Source organism: Arachis hypogaea, chromosome 3, assembly GCF_003086295.3.
Source record: "Arachis hypogaea cultivar Tifrunner chromosome 3, arahy.Tifrunner.gnm2.J5K5, whole genome shotgun sequence".
Taxonomy (NCBI): domain Eukaryota; kingdom Viridiplantae; phylum Streptophyta; class Magnoliopsida; order Fabales; family Fabaceae; genus Arachis; species Arachis hypogaea.
In genome coordinates this window covers 109,387,111-109,409,009 of record NC_092038.1, presented here as the reverse complement: position 1 = coordinate 109,409,009, position 21,899 = coordinate 109,387,111, and the positions used below count along the sequence as shown (strand labels likewise).

Sequence of the window (21,899 nt, the reverse complement as noted above, 5' to 3'; positions counted from 1 at the left end):
TTACAAAATAAACATGTTAAAGTGAAGCGAAAATTATTTTAGTGATGTAGTATAGTTGAGTAATGAATATGTGACACAGGGAACATATAAAAATGAACTATCCCATGTCTCTCCTTTCTAAAAATTGTTTCAACTGCTTCATCATCATTGTATCCTGCTTGCTTCAGATTTTGAAGATGATCCTATTATACACAAATAATATCAAAATAAGTTCATGCGCCCAAATGCTAAAAATAAAAAACAACTAAAACATTTCCTTTTAGTGTGCATTTCGAAGAAACTAAACAACTCACAATCGTCTCTTGTTCCCGAATCATTCTCTTCTTTCTTGTTTATTCGAGTTACAAAAAATATCTTAGATTGTGATGGATATTCATTGTCCTCTTTCTTTGCACGCTATAAAGAAACCACCAAAATGTGACTAAGTCAACACAAATAATATGAAAGATGCAAAGATACTTAAATGCGAAGTACAAATGTAATATCAATTCAGTGCGTACTAATTCAAAGCTAACTAGACCCATTCGATGATTCTATTTTTGGTTGGATCTATTTTCACGTTTTTTGTCAGAGATAACCTATATTTTGTTGCAATGTACAAATACATAGATAGAGTCATTTAGATTTTAACAACAAATATACATTACAAATATTAAACCGAAGAAAGTAAGTTAAAAATATCTTACTTTGACGATATCAAGCCTCCGAGACTGAACTAATTTTAAAAATTCAAGTTCAGATACAGCCGTTGGACGATTATTTTTTATCATCTCTCTAAATGATTTATATGGTGTATAGTGATACTCTTTTAATCCATTTTTTAAAATTGCTTCCATGACTCTCCAATGGTATTTATCACCTAAGGCTCAGCATCACTTCGAATATTAAATTTGGACTAGAAAAAATAAAGAATTACATTATTTTACCATGCATGCTAAGCCCAACACTAAACAATTTAAAATAGAGAATGATCTACTCACCTTTGTGTAGTTCAACATTGAAGTTTTAGTCTCACTTGACAAACTTGCCAACTAGTATATAATAACGTGACCAAATTAGAGTTGCTTGCAAGTGCACCTAAGAAACGACTAAACAATTGAACCTGTGTGTTCATTGGGCATATTGGTTTGTTGTTGTACCATATTAACTCTATCTGTGTCTCCATAGCATGAATATGCTTGAGTTGGGTGGGACCTATTTCCAATGTCATTACTAGAGAATATTAACAAGAATATTAATCTAATAAATAAAAGAGTTAGGAAATGTATCTTTCACTATTTGCTATTAGAAAACTAACTATGAAAGCATTACTGTTGTTACTACTACTACTATCACCAACACTTGGAATGTGATCAACATAATCATAATCATAATCATATTCCTATTCTTTATCATTTTCATCTTGGCTTTATCATCTTCTACGTTTGATTTCTTCATTGGCACCTTCTTCCTAGTCAGCTTCTTTCTTTGACCTTCATCTTCATTGATTTTCATCTTGTCTTGATCATTTTCTTTATTGAATTTCTTTGTTGGATTTCTTCATTGGCATCTTGTCTTAAACATATTCTTCATTGATCATCTTGTCTTCATTGTTTATTATCTTCTTCTTCGTTGGCATTTTACTTTGACTCTCATCTTCAACTCTTGTCAACTTTTTTGTTGACATCGTCCTTTTTTTATTTGCCTCATTTTCGCTATTATCCCTACATGAAGCTAATACATGTTCCCTTTTAATTTAAAATTGTTTTAGTAATATATAAGCACTCGGGAATTGAATTTTCCCTGAACTCTTTATTGGAATCTTATTCTTCAAGGGACTTCTTTGTGACTTTATGTCTGATAAAGTCATTAACTTTTTTTTTTTGGAATTTCCTTCATTGTTCATCCTTTATCCAAATAAGAGAAGTCAAATAAACCAAAAACATAATTCAACTACAAAAAGATATTTCAAATAAAGTATCAACATAATTCAATTACAAAAAAAAGAGGTCAAATAAAGCATAAACATAATTCAATTACAAAAAGGAGGTCAAATAAAGCATCAATACAATTCAATTACAAAAAGAGAGGTCAAATAAAGCATCAACAAAGTCCAAGACCTTAAAGTCATTCAATTTTTCCTTCACTGTCAAACTCATCAGCCTCTATTTTTTTGTCTTTAGGGTGGAGCTTGTTTGGTGCCACATCAACAATAGTAGGTCGCATACCCTATCTAGAGGTGTACAGCTCGGCCTGACTTGAAAACCTAACCCGAGTCTGAAGGATTTTAGACCATGAAGATCTGGGTCTGAAGTAATCCGGGGTTGACCCAGGGAGAAGAAATAAAGTCTAGGAAGTGAGTGAAACCAGGACCCGGCCATAGCTCGGATCACCTGGACCCAGCCCGGTAGCCCAGTCATCATAGACAATTAATACTTTGTGTTATTAGTGATGGATAATGACTATTCTGATGTGAAGTTTAAGTATTATAAACTTTAATATTTTATGTTATTAGTCATTATAAGACTATAAGTTAATTTTTTATGTTTACAATACATAAGACTTTAGACTAATGCATAATATTGTGTTATTTGTATTGACTTAAATATTTGGTGTTATTAGACAATATTAATACTGATTGTAGTTATTCTTTAATTTTGGAGAAGGGTTGGTTCTTGTTATATTTTTCTAAGTGAATTTTACCATGTCAAATAATGATTGGAGTCTTGAAAATTTGGATATTTTCTCATGCTAGTTTACAAAAAAGTATCAAGGTAATGTAATGTTAACGACCCAATTTTCATCCTATATAATCGTGGCCCAAAAGTGTGTATGTTTCATCGGATCTAGGACTGGGTTCAGGTCTAACAAATAGGCCCGGTATATATTTCGGGTCGGGTTTGAGTCACATCAAACCTGGTTTTACCCAGTCCATGAACACCCCTAACCTTATCTAATCAAGTCTACCTCACCAATATCACTTAAGGGTATCGAACTATTCGCAGATTCATGTGGCTCTCTTATGTTAGGGTCAAACTGTAATTAGACACCAATATTAAATAAGTCTCTTAGAACTATTTTTATCATATAATACCTTTGGGAAAAGTAGGGATCTTTCACATAAAAGCACTGGTGTGCTTGGCTTGCCAACACAAATGGTTCTTCTTGGTAACATAGTTTATTGAAATGAACATATGTCAAACCATAATTATCTTTCTCAGCCATATACCACTCACACTTAAATAACACAATTTTAAATTGGCTATAATAATCTAACTCAACAATATCCATGATTCTACTATAATATCTTATGCTGGCCTTGATTGGTTTTTTGTCCTTAACACTAGCAAAGCTTGTAGTTTTAGCCACCATAGTGACATCACTGTTTTGTAGTTTTCGCATCACTTCTTGCCACTTAGTATGAAATCTGTACCCATTGATGACATAAGCAAAAAAATGCGTTTGCAATATTTGGACCCTTAGACAATTGTCGTATCCAACCAGGAATATCATCCTTCATGGCACATCATGAAAACTATTCTAGAAAGTCTTCATTATGATCTTTAACAATGTTCCACTTTTGCTTCCACTTGTCTTGCTTTTGTTGCTCACCATGTTCTCTACAAGGGATGTGCATTATTATGAAATGCTACCAATATTAGTCTAAGGAATAAAAAAAATGAGAAGTTAAGATAGCTCATATAAGACTCCACGTTTTCACAATTGTTTAATACATATGCATTAGCTTAAAGAAGTGATCCTCTTGTCCAAAATAATTAGTTGCCCTTTTTTCCACCCAATGGACTTCCCTTGTTTGTGAACAAATTTAAATCAGTATCTTTGCTTGATGTGCTTTCATCATTATTCCAAGATACTCTGTTGAATCTTATTTTCACTCCCTCATGCAAATATCTTGAACAAAAAGTTAAACACTTTTCAGCCAAATAACCCTCTGCAATTGATCCTTTTGGATGACTTCTATTACGAATATATGATTTTAGTGTGCACATGTATCTCTCAATCAGATACATCCATCAAAACTAGACGAGACCACCTAACCTTACTTCATTAGCTAAATGAATAGGTAAATAAACCATTATATCAAAAAAGTTAGGGGAAAAAATCCTTTCCAACTGACACAAAGTCTCTATAATCTCTGACTCTAAACCATTAATCTCTTCTAAAGAGATTTCCTTTTGACATAGGTGACGAAAAAAGGAACAAAGCGAATTAGAGGAACAATAACATGATCAGGAAGAATGCTCTTGATTAGTATTTGCAACAGGTAATACAACATAAAGTGAGTATCATGAGTCTTTTCACCGTAAAGCTTTCTCTCTTCTTGATGAACAAAATGAGAAATGATTAAAGCACTTTTTTACAGGTAATTTCGTTTCATTTAAAACATCACAAAAAATGAATTTCTCCCCTTTGGGCATGGAAAAGCATGCTCTAGCAAGTTTAGTTCTTTTGCCATCTTTTGTATTTATTGGGTGAAGATTTTTTCGAATGTTCATCTCCTTAAGATCATAACAAGCCTTTGCATGATCCTTTGTCATTACAGGAATATTTAATAAGGTACCAACTATACTGCCAACTATGTTTTTCTCTATATGCATTACATCAAGGTTATCAGTGGTTGTAAAAAAAATATCAATATTTTTTCTTGGTGAATAGGGTTCAGGTATGAGCAAAGAGAGCATGCAATATTCTGACTTCATGAACATCCAAGAGAGAAAGTTGTACACCATTAAGACAATTGGTCATTTGCAATATGACACGTTCATAGTTCAAAAATGATTAAAACCATCACTTTCCAAACCAAGCCTCAAGTTGCGAAGTTCTTTTGAAAAGTTTGGATACCGATTGTCTAGGTTCTTCCATGTTTGACCATCACCAGGATGCCTTATCCAACCACCTTTCAAATGCTGCTGATCATGCCACCTTAATGTCTCTACTGTGTTTGGGCACATAAAAACCCTTTTAAGTCTTGGAATTAAAGAAAAGTATCTTAAGGTTTTCGCAGCAACCTTATGAACTTTCTTCAAAAGCACAAAGTCATCTTTGTTTTCATTCGTAGTATGAGTCTCATTATATCGAGACTCTCTACAGATATGGCAAACTGAGTCATTTATATACTCATTCCGATACAGCATGTAGTCATTAGGACATGCATCGATATTTTCATAGTTAAGACCGAGTCTTTAACCATATTCTTATCTTTATTAAAAGAAGTGGAAATGTTCAAATTAAGTATAGCTTCTTTCAATAACTCCAAGAAGGAGGTAAAAGATGTGTTACTCCAACCATGTAGACACTTCAAGTGGTAGAGACTAATGATAAACAATAATCTCGAAAATCCAGCAGTACAATTTGGATACAATTCTAGATCTGCTTTGTCTACCAACTTATAAAATCTCTTCGCATCCTCATTCAACCTATTGTTCCCATCTTCAAGATTTGTCATATCCCCAAATGCATGACGTAGCAACCCGTAAATATGAGCAAAGCCGCCTCGATCATCCATATCACATCCTACAACTATTGGAATTATTGGTTCGTTCCCCATGATTAATACATCTTTTATAATCTTCGACAAACCCGTAGCAAATAAGATGCTCATATACGTCATCTTGTTCATGCCAATAAGTATTTCCACACTTTGCACACAAACACTGGATTTGTTTTTCAACCGGTTGTCCAATTAAGAAGGCAAAGTCTAAAAGTTTTTAACACCGTCTATATACTTGCTCTCAAATCTTGGTGAATCAATCCAATCTTTTGACGAAATATGATTAAACCTAAGAATGTAAATATATGAACTCACTAAACATGATCTAATAGGTCAATTATAGTCAAAATCTAGCTAGCATATCTTTGCTTACTACCTAAATAAATGGAAGAAAAAATATTTTATATGACAAGTATGATATTAACTTACTGCTTAATTTCTTCATTTTGAGATGCCATATGAAGTTGTTATAAATAGACCACAATAACTAATCAACTCCTTTTGTCTTTACCAGTACAAAAAAATTATCTTGTATACAAAAAAATTCAGGAAAAGGTAAAGAACATTCAAGAGAAGCTGAACAAAATAATTAATTAACAAATATTAAACCTAAATTAAATAAAATACATGACAATAATCATATATCAATTTCTAAAAATACCTAATACAAAAATTTCATTTAAACCTACATTAAAACAATAATAATAATAAGGTATTAAAATGGCAACAATCAAGTATTCTATACAAATTTTAATTACACTACAAGAAACACGGAAGATAGAGGCGACAAATTGCCTACGATTTTTCCATGAGCTGCAAATTGGCAAGATAGCTGTGATTGGCATCTGATCTCTTCAATGTGTCGCAGAATCGGATGGATTAGCGTCGAATCCATGAAGCACCACCACCAACCCCAAACCTTTATCATATACTTGGTGGTTGTGTTACCTAATCTGATCAAATTACCCAAAAGAAAAACAAGAACATGCGAAAGGAGAGTGGAAGCGTGCAAACCCCTATTCTTTGCTCCGCCGTGTGCCGCTGTGTCACCCTGGAATCGCGTGGCTGCCGACCCATCCTCCTCTCACCGCCATCGACCGTTTTCCTCTACTCTATAGTACGTGAAACCCCTAATCCCTCCTCCACGGTGTGCGAAACCCACCCCTGTTCTCTGCCCCACCGTGTGCGTCTGTGCCATCTTTCAATCGCGTGGTTGCCCATACATCATCCTCTCACCGTCCTCGACCGTACCCCTCTCCTCCACCCCTTACTCCCTCCTCTATCGTGCGCAATATGAGCTATCGTGGCCTTTCCCCTGGTTCGTTCTTCCATCCAATTTGTTCCCTATTTTCATCAAAATTTTCTATATCTTCTCGATTAAGATTATGCTTTCCAGTTAATTTGATTTAGATTTTGTCTATATCTTCTATTAATTTAAGTTAATTGTTGCTGTATAGAGTTAAAAGATTTGAAGATACTACCATTGTGTTTTTGGGTTGGTCTGATGGAATCAAAACAGTTCTCTGTGTTGTTTTAATAATTGATATAAAGTATTGACATGTACCCTTTACCGTTCAACAGCTCGAATTGATGGGTTTCCACTTTCAAATATTTAATAGCTGAGCTGTGGAATTATGAATGGTGTAGAGGGAGAAATTTTTTTACTCAAAAATCATCTAACAATTTCTCTTATTATGAAAAAATAATATGTGATGACAAGTGATGTGACTGGGATTGTTGTGCAGATCGTGGTTAAGAGTCAAGTTTTGGCTGGTGGAATGGCTTGGGAACTTTTAAAAATGATCTTAAGGGTGGTGTACACTTTGTTAAGGCTGACCAGGTTGCAGATATTGCTGGTAATACATGTTCCCTCTAAGATTACTACCCAAAATGAACTTTTTTGTTCTCATTTGAATTTATATGCATGTGGCTTTTGATATGACAATCTCAGTTGATTCATTCCAATATTATGGTCTTGATTTAGAGTTGAGTTCATTGAGGATGGATGTGCATAGTGGTATTATTGTTTTGTAGTTGTTGTAGTTATTGGCAATGTTATTATTTTGATTAAGGTGCTTGGGCAGATACTTGTTACCAAACAAACTGGTGCTTAGGAAAACCAGTTAACAAGGTTTGAATTACAAGCATAATACAAATCAGCATGTGTTCTAGTTTGTGCTGAAAGAAAAATTTTAATGAATTGATACTTGCATTATAACTTGATTGCTTGTGAATTGCGTGTCTCCCGTAGGAACTGCTTGCCAAACCATCATTTGAAGTACATTTTGGTTGTGCTTGTAACTTGGATTCTGCAATTGATAAAGATGATATCTAATTTTATATTATTCACCATGAATTGTTTGAAGGTTTTCTGCCAGGTTTCCTTGATGTTGTTGTGATTTCAATTATTGCTAATTGGACAGTCGATACCATTTTCTATAAACTTAATAATCTGCATATGTGATTAATCCTTTCTAGTCATATTCATTGTAACTACCTTAATTTTTGATGTTATATCTTAATTAGGAAGGCATGCTAGCTTTACATTAAATTCTCTTTTAATCTGTTAATGGATAATTCCTAAACCTTTCATGAATCTGCTTGCAGAAAATTTATTACCCAAATAATCACAGGATATCTTCCCAATCTTATTCTTCAATTGTCTCTGAAAGCAGTACCTCCTATCATGGGGTTCCTTACCTCCATGCAAGGTTACATCTCACATAGTGATATAAAAAGTAGTGCATGCAACAAAGTGATATGGTTCACAGTATGTAATGTCTTTCTTGCAACTGTCATCCTTGATCCAAAGCACATTCCTGAGAGGTTGGCAGTTGCTATTCCAGTACATGTTAGACAATATCTATTGGGTTATAGACGGCATTAAACAATGCTTTGTGTTGGGTAAAGCAATCTAGTGTTAGGATAACTATGTCTTTTGGCATCATGTAATGAAATATCATGATGAATTATGTCTCAAACGTTATACTTCTTTTCTCATCCTGAGTGAGTGAGTGAATCAGAAAATATAATTTTTTTAATAAATTAAAAACTTAATAATCTACTTAATCAGGCAAATCCTTTGAAACAGAAATCTTTAATCTAATAGACCAAGATGCCTAAACCTGAATGCCAAGTGACCTCTTCAAATATTAAAATCACTCTTTATAAATCTTAGTATTGTTGATAAAAAATTGCATACGAAGTTACCAACTTTCATTGTGTTTTTTTTATTTCTCTATTTTTAGTGCCATAAATCTTTGTTTTATTGTAGGCATTTTTTTCATTACTTATATTGTCACATTAGGATGGACAAGTGTGACATCAGAGCTCTTTCGGATAATTTCTCTACTTAGCAGTTTGATTACAAGGCCCTTCTCAAGTCCTGATGATGAATTTGAAGTACCATCTCTTCCTTTACACAGGGATGTTCCAAGGGTCCTTTTCTTTGGACTTCTTGGTATCACATATTTCTTCCTCGCTCCACTAATTTTACCATTCCTATTAGCCTATCTCTGTCTCGCATACATCATTTATCAAAACCAGGTCAGCATTTTTTTCTATGCTTATATTATCTATCTACTTCTGGAAGGAAGGTTCTTTTATCTTTATTTTCTATCATACATGACAATTATCAATTATGTCTTGCTTTGGATAGTAAGTAGGGATAGTTATGATTTTTGAAATATTGAGTAGCCCACTTCCAATGTATGAAAAGTTAGATATAAAACCATTATTAAGAAGGACAAAGAAGACCAAAATGATCCAAGAATGGCTAAATTTTACAAGAAGTTGGTAATTGCTTATAAAGACCCTACTTTGCTGCCATTTCAATACACATCAAACACTGATGATCTATTCGATCCCCTATTATCTTAAGTTCAACACTGAGGCATAATATTTATTCATTTATGTCCAGTTGTATAGGCTGTTCCTCTATGTGATGCAAAATTAATTACTATTTCTTAGAACAGTGGAATGCAGGTGTGCCATTGTGTGCAAAACTGCAAATAGAGTTGTTGTGAATTAGAGTTAGCAATATTTGTCCAATCTTCATTTGTTACATTCAGAAATATGCAGAATTTGTATGGTTGATGAGTTCCTTGCTCAAAAGGATTCAGATTCACAAATTCTTAACTAATAATAGGTTCATTAATGTGATTTTTTAGCTTTAACAAGATAAATCTTATAAAAGCTGCATAAATTAGTGAAAAAAGTATACATGTATATGCCAGCAATTTTTATCTCTTGACAATGATATTTATAGATGTAATACAGTGGCACCAGCCTTCTCAAATAATTAATACTTATGGTGTCTGATTTTTTTAATATTTTTTTAGCCAAAGTTACATGTTTAGAGCACATAGTTTCTTATACTGTATGTTATGTATATGATATATGTTGCCTTTTAGTGGTTGGATTGGTCACTTGGACTTGTTTATATTCATATGTGTTATTTGGTGCCTAGAAGTTTGTTCTTATCATCTACCTATATACTTCTGGTTGATTCTATATATTTGTTGGACACACATATATATATATATAAAGTGGTATTGCCTCTGAAGGCCAAATAATGTTGAAAAAAGACACATAAATTTGCGGCGGTTTCAAAACCGCTGCAAATTTTTTTTACCCATTGACCAAAATAGCGACGGTTATGAAAACCACCGGTAAACATGAAGCAAATCGTGTCAGTCTTATTTGGCAGCGGTTTTCTAATTGTGTGTCGCGAAATTTTGATTTTAGGTGGTTATACAAACGGTTGCTGGAAACCGCCGCCAAACCCAATCTCAGCACCCATATCCATGGCGGTTCAGTTTGCCGCTGGCATTTGATTTTCCGCTAATCAAGAAGAAAACCGCCGGTATTTTGCGCCTCCCTTGTAGTGTTAGCATCAAATTTCTATTTTAAACTTACATTAAAACAAGAGCAACAAGGTAATTTTAACTTTCTTTTAGTCTTGTGCTTCTACTACTTGTCCATTGCATGCATTCTAATACATCAATAAATAGATCATATACAAGAAAATATAAATTCATAACTTGGAGACACCTTATACAAGAAAATGGACCATAAAGCTACCAAAGAAACTAAAATAGATGATTTTGTATATGTTACCTAATTTCAGGTCCAACTACTATGAGAAGCCATATAGGTTTATAAATTTTTTTGTGACCAAAGTTCTAGAAAAATTCATGGTTGATGGGCTGCAAACCAAGTAGCAGTGACAAGAAACATTGAAGGGATGATTTTTCATAGACAAGAGGATTGGCTAAATAAACAATAGCAACATTTAAATCCATTAGCAAAGTACTACCTCAATTTACAACACTAACTCAACAAATGTACTAACTTAAAATTAACAAAATTGTAGTAAGTCAAATCTAAATAGAAGTTCGAATTAATAACAAATGTATTAGTAAATCAATTTATCAACCAAAAAACCAACATCAGCATTTGTTTCTAAAGGGTAAACAAGCTAATGTCATAATCATCATCATCACTTGTTGTTTGCCAAGAACGGTTCAAAAGGGAGACCAAGAACATACCTGATTATCCGACTAAGCAGACGATGCAGAACGCAATGTGCAGAACACAAATAGAGAGAAGACGAAGACCAAGCACAGCAACGATGCAGACAACGCAGTGTGCAGAATGCAGCGTGCAAAAGTAGACGGATACCAAGCACGATGACAACGCAAACGGCGAGACAGAGAAGAGCCAGCAATGATCGTGAGCAACGCCGGACGAAGAGGCAACGACGACGACGATAACAGACACATGGGGAGCAACGAGACGTGACGACAAACACAGGATAGGAACAGGTGTCGTGCAGTGGCGGTGGCCATTGGCGACGATGTCTTCTCTTCTCTTCCTCTCTGAGTGTTAGTGCGTAAGGCTGTAAGTGAGATTGAGAGACTCGAGTAGAGGTGAGTGAATTGGGGATCAGGAGTGGGTTAGGTTTTTTAATTGAAGCAAAACGACGCCGTTTTGGGGGACAAAACTAAAACTTGGATACCTTTAGTCACCCACAAAACTTGTGACCATAGGCTCCTTTAGGTCACCCCCTAAAACCGTGATCATAAATTCCTTTTAGGTCACCTTTTTGTAAAATCGTGACCATAGACCTTTTTAAGTCACTATGCAAAACCGTAACCATAGATACCTTTAGGTTATCCTCCTAACCGTGAGCATAGACCCTTTTAGGTCACTCTTCAAAGCTATGACCATAGATCCCTTTAGGTCACCCACCAAAATCGTGACCATAGACCTTTTTAGGTCACTCTGTAAAACTATATATGATCATAGATACCTTTAGATCACCCCCAAAACCGTGACTATAGGCCCTTTTAGGTCACTCTTCAAAATCGTGACCATAGATTCTTTCAGGGCACCCTCCAAGACCGTGACTATATACCATTTTAGGTCACCCTTTTTTGAAAAACTGTTACCATAGACCCTTTTAGGTCACCTCCCAAAATCATTACCATAGACCCTTTTAGGTCACCTCCCAAAATCGTGACTATAAACCCCTTTATGTCATCCCTATAACTGTGACCATCAACCCTTTTAAGTCACTCCTTTTTTAAAAATTTGTAACTATAAACCTTTTTAGGTTATTTTCCAAAACAGTGACAATAGACTTTTTTACGTCATTTTTCAAAATTATGATTATAGATAATTTTAGGTCATTCTTTTTTAAAAACCATGACTATAAATACTTTATATTCAGTCTTTTTTATAAAATTGTAATTATAGTTTTTTTTATCATAATAAAAAATTGTAATCATAGATTTTTTATAGTTACAATTTATTACCATATCGAACAAAATCGTAATCATATAAACCAAAAATATCGTAGTAATACCACCACAGAAGTCGCCAAAGTATATATATAATTAAGGTTAATGACTAAAAACTCAAAATTAAAACATCTAAAATTATAGCACACTTGAAATGTTTCGCCATATATAAAGGGTACATAATATGCCATTAGAAGCACCCATTGCAGACGAACGGATAGAAAACCCCATGTCACCTCATGATTTAAGGCTGTGAAAGAAGTAGGTACTGGCTTAAATATTTTTTAATATTTGGGACCGGAGGATAATTATTTAAAAATTTTACTTGTTCTTTCAGGAGGAGTTATAATTGGTACTCCTGCTGCATGATTTTGTTTAAAGTAATAATATATGAATAATAAAATTTATTATTTTTTAATATTTAACTAATACTCTAAATATAAAATTTTAATTTTTAATAAAGGATTAGCTAATATTAATAAAAAGTGTTAGTTGTAATATATATATATATATATATATATATATATATATATAAGCTAATATTAATAAAACGTGTTAGTTGTAATATATATATACATTGTTTATTCTTCCTAGCTCACATCATTTTTTGTATATATGGAGCTGACATTAACCATGTTAGATGTAAATCATCAAAATCAATTATCAATTTAAAATATATATTAAAAATAAATTAAATTATATATATTTAGATGCAAAAACATAAAGACTAATAATTTTAATATGTAAATAATATTTTTTATAATAAAATTAGTATAACTCCGATCCAAAAAGACAAAATAACGAAAACCGGGAAAACTAGGGAATATAAAGCATCAACAAGCATGGCGAATAGAAAAGAAATTTTTTATGCAATGGTATAGCTAAAAATAGAAGTATACAAGTACACCCGTCTTCATCATGTGCAAGCTTATCAGTTTGTTATACGTGTTGTCGAATTAACTATAAGTATATTGATACAAGCGTGTACAATTCTAAATGAAGAAAATAGGCTGATGCAAATGTGACATATATCAATCAATGAGTAATCACGACGGCTATGCCATACTATCCGCCCTGGCACTCTATACTAGTAGCTTATGGAGAGACACACAGTACCATATATAACCAATTCATGGTAACACCAAACTTATGAAGGCACCATTACAAATTAGTAAATTACTGCCACAAAATCTATTTTCCACATTTATATGCTCCACCATAAATTACCTTCAATCAAGTTTAATAAAACACTATGGTAGTAGTATAGATAGATATATAGCAGTTGTTTTTATTGATATATTTTTATAATTATAATTTATAATAAGCATAAGATTTTAAATTAAGAAACAGCAGCCACCAATTCAACGGCTTCATTATTTACGCCATTACCGGTCACAATCACAGCTTCTTTACCGCACGATTCATCACCCTTGCATCTTGCTGTTGCTATGATCTTATCCACCACCGGCCTCAGATCCCTAGGTAGCACGTTCACCTTGAGACCGTACTTCATGAACAGCGTCAGCGACATCTTCTGCTCCACGCGGTGTCCCGGAGCCACCATGAGTCGGTGGCGGAGCAGCACCGCCGCCGCAATCGACTTCATCTGAAGGTACGCTAGGTCCTTCCCGAGGCAAATCCTAGGCCCGGCGTTGAACGAGACGAACCTGTATGAATCTTGCACCTCGAACTTGGTGCCGTCTTCTGAGAGCCACCGTTCCGGCTTGAACTCCATGCAATCCTCTCCCCAAATGAACTTCATCCTACCGACGGAGTAGATCGAATAAGTGACCATGGATCCCGACGGGACGAAGGTTCCGTCTGGCAAAATGTCGTCGTTGACGACGTGCTTGGAATCCTCGGGCACCGAAGGGTAGAGCCTCAGCGTCTCGGAGAGTGCCGCTTTCAGGTACAGCAAGCGGTCAACCTCCTCGAAGACGAGTGGCTCCTCCACCCACTTGGAGGTGTCCATGCCCCGTGTCTCCATGAGAACGGTGCAGAGCTCGAGGAGGATCTTTTCCTCCACCCTGGGGTTCAAGGTGCAGAGCCAGAAGAACCAGCTGAGTGCCACTGATGAGGTGTCGCGTCCAGCGAGGATGAAGTTGAGTGCCACGTGTTGGAGAAACTGGTCCGAGTAGGACTCTTTTTTTTTCATGAAGCGGGAGAGTAAGTCGTCGTGGAGGGTCCCAGCCGTACCTTCTTGCTGTTTATTGAGAAGCTCCGTCTTGCGCGTGTTGATGATTTCCGATAGGTACTGGTCAATGTTCTTGAGGCTTCGGCTCAAGCTCACCTCCAAGCCGAGCCCGAGCATCTTCTTGAACTTCCACGCGATCTCCGGGAGGATGAAGCGCTGCAGGGTGGCCTCTGTAGCGCAATCGAACGACACCGCAAAGATGTTCTCCGGAAGGTCTATGGCGAGTGTCTGAGGGTCCTTGCCGAAAGCCAAGCCACATATGTTGTCGAACGTGAGCCGGAGGAGGAGGTCTTGGAGATCGACGGCTTTGTTCTCGGCTTGAGCCGCTGCCAGGATTGGACAGAACCTGAACTTGATGGCTCGGGTAACCCAGCGAGCCATAGCTTGGCGCAGGGTTCGGGTGGTAAATTCGAGTGCGGCGGTTTTACGCTGAAAGAGCCAGGTGTCTCCATCTGTGTTGAAGATTCCATCACCGAGTAGGTCGTGGAAGACGGCTTGCCAGGTGGGGCCCTTGGGGTAGTTGTCGAAGCGCAGCTTGAGGATGTGCTCTAGGTTCTTTGGGTCGCACGTGACAGTGAAGAGACACTGCTTGCGGGCGAGGAACGGGAGGGCGCAGATGCAGGTCTGGTACGTGCCGCCGCAGGCGCGTAGGTTTTCGCAGATCCAATCGTGCATCCGGTTGGCGTTTTGGATGAGGCCAGGGACGCTCCCCAATAGGGGCCAGACACGTGGACCTCTTAGAGGACGAGCGATGAATGAGAACCATATTAAATAGCCTGCAATGGCCGATAGGATCAATAAAGCCGTTGATGCATCCATGTGATTCAAGGGACCCACTCCTCTACAAGTACAGTTGCTCCTTCTTTATTATTAGTTGCACCTTCCCCAACTCTTCTATCAACTACGTTTCTTAGTTGTATTGTACCTTCTTCTCTCCTCCTTTCCCCACTGCCAAGAAGCTAAGGCCCCCTATTTTGAATCAAAATGTAATCAATGGATCGATCAATAAATTATAAAATGCAGAATGAGCAAAAACTATGTGCGAAAAGTGGTTGTGATGAATGAGATATAGATATGTTGCATGCACTAGAACAAAGACCGAGTTTAAGCACAGTTGAGAGATCAGATGCAATAGAAGAATGGTGTGTGTGTGTGTGTGTGTGTACGTGTATATATATATACGAAAGAAGAAGTGACTGGTGAGAGAGAGGGCCGGGAGGGAGAGAAGTACGTAACGATGAGCTTGTGACCTGAATGAGGAGTGAGAGGGGACGAGAGGGAATAAAGTGATTTATAAAGAAGAGAAGTAGTGGGACAACTAATAAGAAGTAGAGAAGGTATTGAAAGTTTCAATAATTTATGTTGTTGTTTTCTTCGTTTCGTTCTAAGTGGACTTGAGCGACACCTTGTGAATCCACCCTCATTAATGCCTCCATAGGTCGTTGAGGGGTATAAACTGTAAAACTAAAACACCCATCACCATCTCTAACGTGAGTGAGTGTGCGTCAATTCTGGATAAAAATTTATATTTTGTATTATATTATTACATGCATCACCATCATGGTTTGTTTAGAGCTATTTCACCCACACACAACACACAGTAGATACGTACACAATATATGAGTAGTCAAATGGGTTTGAATAAGGAATATATCGTAGAATATAATCCTTCTCCGATCCCTTCTCACTTCTCACCCACTATTGTTGCTCCAGGGCTGCATGGCCTTTAATTGTAGCATTAATTTGGGAGAAAATAAGATTAGTTGAGGAAACTAACTACGATTTTTTCGGAAGTTCGTGATAGGTGCCAACCCTTACGTACCAATTAAGCATGGCGGCATGCAAATATTGGGTGGTGGGGACTTAGGACTTAGGAGTGTAGTTTTTCAACATTTTCTTTCTCTAGTCTCTAGTAACCACCTAAATTTTCCTTGTTCCTGGATTTCACTTAATTTTGCTACTACAAAAGCTAGGGGCTTCCATGTGATTGGGTTGAAATTAGTGACCGACAATCACATTTATTTGCTACACAATGCACATCCGTTTTGACGGTGTCGTTTCTTCCCTCCAACCACAAAATTCATTTTCTCAATAAATATTAAAATACCACATATAACGTACTTATCGTTATTCTTAATTTCTTAATGATCATGCAATCTCCAGCAATAACCAAAAACACACTAATCCGTCCTGCAAATCATATATATTGTTATAATAAAATATAATCCACGTATAAAAATGTATATTTGCAAAGCTTTATGTTGATGAATATTTGCTCCCCCGAAAAATATATACTTTAGACAAATTTATGGCTGAAATCCATTTAACTATGTAAAGAAGTGCTGAAATTTTTCATGGTTAAATTTATAGTGTACATGAAAATTATCTACAAAAATTCTGTACTCCTACTTAATTCCTCAAGCTGGCACAACCTAAATATGTTCCCCCTATGCTTCCTATTCTTGTCTTTGCTGAACAATTAACACTCCTGAATAAATCATGAAAATTAAAGGATAACGTGTTTTAGATTCTCTAAACATATGTTTCCTCAACACCCAATATATTATCATTCTTTAATACATAAATTTTAAGGCAAACTGGGTAGAAGTTGATGAATAATCATGTACTGCGTCAAAGACAGATGTCGCAAGATGAAGTAATTAGAAGACTCTTTCTTAATACTGTTTTAAAGAATTTGATATTCGTCATTTGTCCAATCAATATTCATGTTATTCTTATTTATAGGACATGCAAGACATCTTTGTACTCTTCAAAAGTGCAACATAATTTATTATATTTGATGTGAGGTCGATGAATGATGAAGTTATTAGAACTAGTACACGCGTATATGAAATATCAGATTCTACTAAGGATACGCAAAAGGCAAGAATCCCTATTGACTCTATTATTAACGACCTGTGCTCTCATGTGAAAAACTTAAATTAGGTTTGAATAAATTTTGTGGTTGGACAACTCATAAAGAAAAAAAAAAAAGGTGTTGGGGGTTAGATTAGAGTGTCTCCATAGTTCTACTCATATCTCATATCTCAACCATATTTTATTTTGCAGGTTAATTGCTTACGTGGCTGTTAAACTCCCTATCTATGTGTGCTTCTTGTTCAAGGTAAACCAAAAGATTTAGTTTCAGGTTCAACTATTAGACACAGATCACAGTTGTATAAAACTCAAAAAAGAAATGAGATATTTTTAGAAGAAAAATTTGTAGTTTTCATTGATTTATATCAGTCAGTGAATGGTAAGACAAGAAAAATGAGATAATTTTTTTAGTATCGGTATAACTAATAAAATGTAGAGAATATTAATCAAATGGGCTAACAAGTTATTCTAATAATAAAATCGGTGATTTTAGGCAGTTAAAGAGTAATTATTATATAAAAATGTCACATAAAAATTTTTATTTTTTGATAAGTAAGTGATATATATTTTTTTATTATTTATTTTTTTTATTTTTCATTCTTTTTGTATGTTTGGAGTTATTAATATTCTTTTCAAAATCAATTACAGTTTTTTTTAAATTAAATCCCTATCTCTCAATCACATTATTATCCATTAAAATATAATTTTTCTGCAAAAATTATGAAAGTTAAATTAAAAAATTTTAACAACTTCTACTATACAATTCATATTATACATATAGATTATTAGAAAATAAAATATAAAATATAAACAAAAATTAAAAGATAAATTTTTTAAAATAATTATTAACTCGATCGTCATATTAAAATCAATAAATAAACATACATATGAATATTAAATAAAAAATATTAAAATAATTAAAATCATGATTTATTAGCGCATATATGAGATAATTTGAAGAATATAATAAGATGCATAGTTTAAAATTTGGTAATATTAATTATAAAAATTTATTAATATAATTATAGACAATAGGTATGAAATTATGAATATTAATTATGAGTATAAAATTATGGATGTTAATGAAATTATGAATGTTATATGTATGAATTTATGGATGTTATAAGTAAATTTATCAATTGAATAAATTAATTTAAGAATTTGACATTTTTTAAATTTAATTATGATCAAATTTAAAAATATCTATGTTATTGATAGTTACTTATACAATAACTAAAAAATGATATGTATATGGATATAATATCTAATAAACATGAATTAATTTTTATATGTTAGTTGTATGTAATTATGGATATTATGTATATGAACTTATGAATGTTATGTGTATGAACTTAGTTAGTACAGTATAATTATAAATACATATAAAATAGACAAAAAATCAGTTTATTACCATACCTCATCAAAGCTAGTGTGATGTTTTATATTTTCAAAAATTAGTTGACTGGCAACAACCTCATCAAAGCCTGTTGTTCAAATTATTCTTCAACTCCTTCCGACATAGGTATCGTGTTAAGGTTGAATTCAAATGTCATATTATTTGTAATGATAAAGGCAACTTCTTGTAAATTATTTTGGCCTATCCCAATTGTGCTTGTAATTGAACTAGAGTTATAATTTTTGACCTATGAAAGAGTATATGACTTTCATGATTCTTCTAACAATGATAAACCTATTAAACAAGGCCTTTACGTTTGCTAACTCCTAGAATGATAATAAATGAAATAAAGGAATTAAAATCAATTATAATTAAAGTCATTTAATGAATATTATTATTACAGTTCTTTATTATTAATAGTATTTATTATATTCTTAAATATAAAATTCAAATTATAAAAAAAATATTAAATAGTAATTACAAGAATGTGTAAATTAGGGATATAATATTATAATTAATATCATAAATAAGTGAGCCTGATAAGAGTAATTTTTTGGTGACTGAACATAAAACAAAGAAAAAGAACCTAAGAGAAAGAGTAGCACTCCTCTCTAATAATAATGTCTAAATTATTAGGGTGCAGTAACCACTTTAGGTACACCTGCTTGTTTAAAGTAGTAGTCTTGGCCATTAAATCAGCCGCTCTGTTTGTTGTGCGCTGGATGAGCACTAAAGTAGCTGTCCAATTGCGCTAGAGCATCTCAGAGTCATTCCTAATCATGCTGGTTGTTCCTCGCGAAACAAGAAGAAACGCATCAAGATTATCAGTTTCACATATGACCTCTTTGCACTCGCAATCCCAAGCCATAACAAGCCCTCTCCAAATATCATGAAACTCACAACAGAGAACACTAGAAAGAGGTATACTGGCAGAACAACCTTTTATCCAAATTCTCATGCTGTCTCTAATAATACATCCAAAACCAGCTAATTGCTCATTTTAAAAAATGCTTGCATCGCAGTTCACTTTATATACATTCATTGGAGGTGGTTCCCATGTATATTGCAAAGATGAAGGAATAATATGTTTTTGGGTGGTAACAACATTAGAAAAATCTCGAGCAGCATGTTTAACTAATTGAACAATTTTTTCCTTACTCCATGGATCATCTTGATGGAAGATGTCATTGTTCCTATCCCCCCAAATCCACCAAAAGGCTGCTACAAAGAGAAACTCATTTTTGTTAAGGTTAGAACGAATCCAAGACACAAAATCCAAACTAGAGTCCTCAGCGGTCATTTCCAAGTTTATGCTGATCCAAATTTGATGAGCTTTTTGGCAAGTCCTAAAGCAATGGTTAATATCCTCTAGAGCAAGATAACATCTCTGACAAAAATCAGAAGTAGAAAAACCTCTTTGAAACTGGTAACTAGCTGTGGGAACTCCATTGTTGAGGCAAAGTCAGAGCAGACACTTTATCTTCTTCGGTATTCTCAAGCGCCAAAGCCAAAGCCAATTTTCATTATCATTCCAGCCAAATTTCTTCTTCAATAGCCATTCATACCCACTTTTAGTCGAGTAGGTGAGAGTATTTGAGTTTGTCCAAAACCAACCTATTTTATCTCCTGCCTACTTGATAGGATCAAAGAGCATCAAATCAAGTTTAACTTCTTCCGAAATCATTGTGCAAAGAGTATCCCACCGCCAATGTCCATGGTGCCAGACATCTTCTACCTTCAAGTGAGAATCAGAAATATGCACAAAAGGAACCAAAGGAGCTAGCGTTCCACATGGTCGCCAAGCATGATACCAAAAGTATTGAGACATCCTGCCTGTACACCAATCAAAACCATCACGAAGCTTTTCTATTGTCTTATAAATCGCTCACCAGGTGTTTGGAACATTATTAGAAAAATTGGGTGAAAGTAAGAACTCCCAGGTAAATATTTTGCCAACATAATTCTTACCCAAAACTTATCTTTATTATACAGTAATTGCCAAATAAGCTTTCCTAATAAAGCAAAATTTACACATTGGGTATCTCTAATTCCCAAGCCTCCGTATTTTCTTGGAGTGACAAATTTGCTCCACTTGACCAAATTTAAGCAACGCTCCCCCACCTTTTCCTTCCACAAGAATTGTCTAAGCACATAATCAATCTTTTGACAAATCGAAATAGGAAAAAGAGTCACTTGTATCTGATAAATAGGAAGAGAAGAAGCAACAGATTTAATTAAGCAAAACTTGTCTGCTCTGTTTAGGAGCCGACCTTTCTAACTAGTCAACCTATTATTGATCTTCTCTAAAGAGTCTAAAAAAATAGACCTAGCAGTTTGAGGATAATTAAGGTTCACCCCCAAGTATTTGCCTAGGTCACTAGTAAAAGGAATATGAGAAACACCAGACAACATTTCTTTCCTTCTATTAGAGATATTTCTAGAACAAATAGTATGATAAATGGATTCATAAAAGAGTGAGATAAAAAATCAAAATGTTATTAAGTTATATAAATGAAGTAAATTTTGAAAAATTTTGGTTAATTATGGCTAAAAATTTTTGTTACCAAACTTGTTCCTAATAAAATACATGTAACCATGGTAATTCATCTTTGGGTAAAACACATAAATAAATTGTTCAATCTCCAATTTTATATATTTATCTTGAATTAATTTTGATTATATATGTTGGAATAAATTGTTTTATAATTCAGATTATCCATATTGAATAACCAAAAATTATATATATCATAGTGTGGAAGCGTACCTTTACTTATAGAAAATAGAAATTAGAAATTAATGAAAGAGTTGTCTCAGTCTTTCACAACCAAAACCTTCTGTATCCCTAATAGGGTGACTAAATTACAACTTCTCTTATGGAAAAAGAGTTACTGAGGAGGTTTTTGGTATATTGGAGACCGAAATTCTGAAGTCACTATTTATATTTGAGCACGACACCTATTAAACCCTAAACCCCAAATAAAAATAGTATTTAAAGTCCAAAAAGATAATATATCTAAAGTCTAAAAGATAATATCTAGTTTTATTTTCATTTAATTCCAAATCAAAAGTAATTATGACTTATCTAATTTAGTATTTATAACAATAAATGAGATCTGTAACACCCTACCACACAGAACT

General features: G+C 34.3%; 1 protein-coding gene across 2 annotated transcripts; it reads right to left on the bottom strand.

Moving 5' to 3' along the window:
* Positions 1 to 13,414: 13,414 nt before the first annotated feature.
* Positions 13,415 to 15,913, bottom strand: LOC112790882 (cytochrome P450 86A22). 2 transcript variants are annotated; one of them, XM_025833487.3, is made up of 2 exons: positions 15,725 to 15,913; positions 13,415 to 15,457 (listed from the first exon to the last, which is right to left on the bottom strand). In XM_025833487.3, exon 2 carries the CDS (start codon positions 15,305 to 15,307, stop codon positions 13,634 to 13,636), a length of 1,674 nt encoding a protein of 557 aa, XP_025689272.1. In that variant the 5' UTR covers positions 15,308 to 15,457; positions 15,725 to 15,913; the 3' UTR covers positions 13,415 to 13,633. The 2 variants fall into 2 exon arrangements, with proteins under 2 accessions (XP_025689272.1, XP_025689274.1); XM_025833489.3 differs by having other exon boundaries at positions 15,720 to 15,910.
* Between the last annotated feature and the right edge of the window lie 5,986 nt (positions 15,914 to 21,899).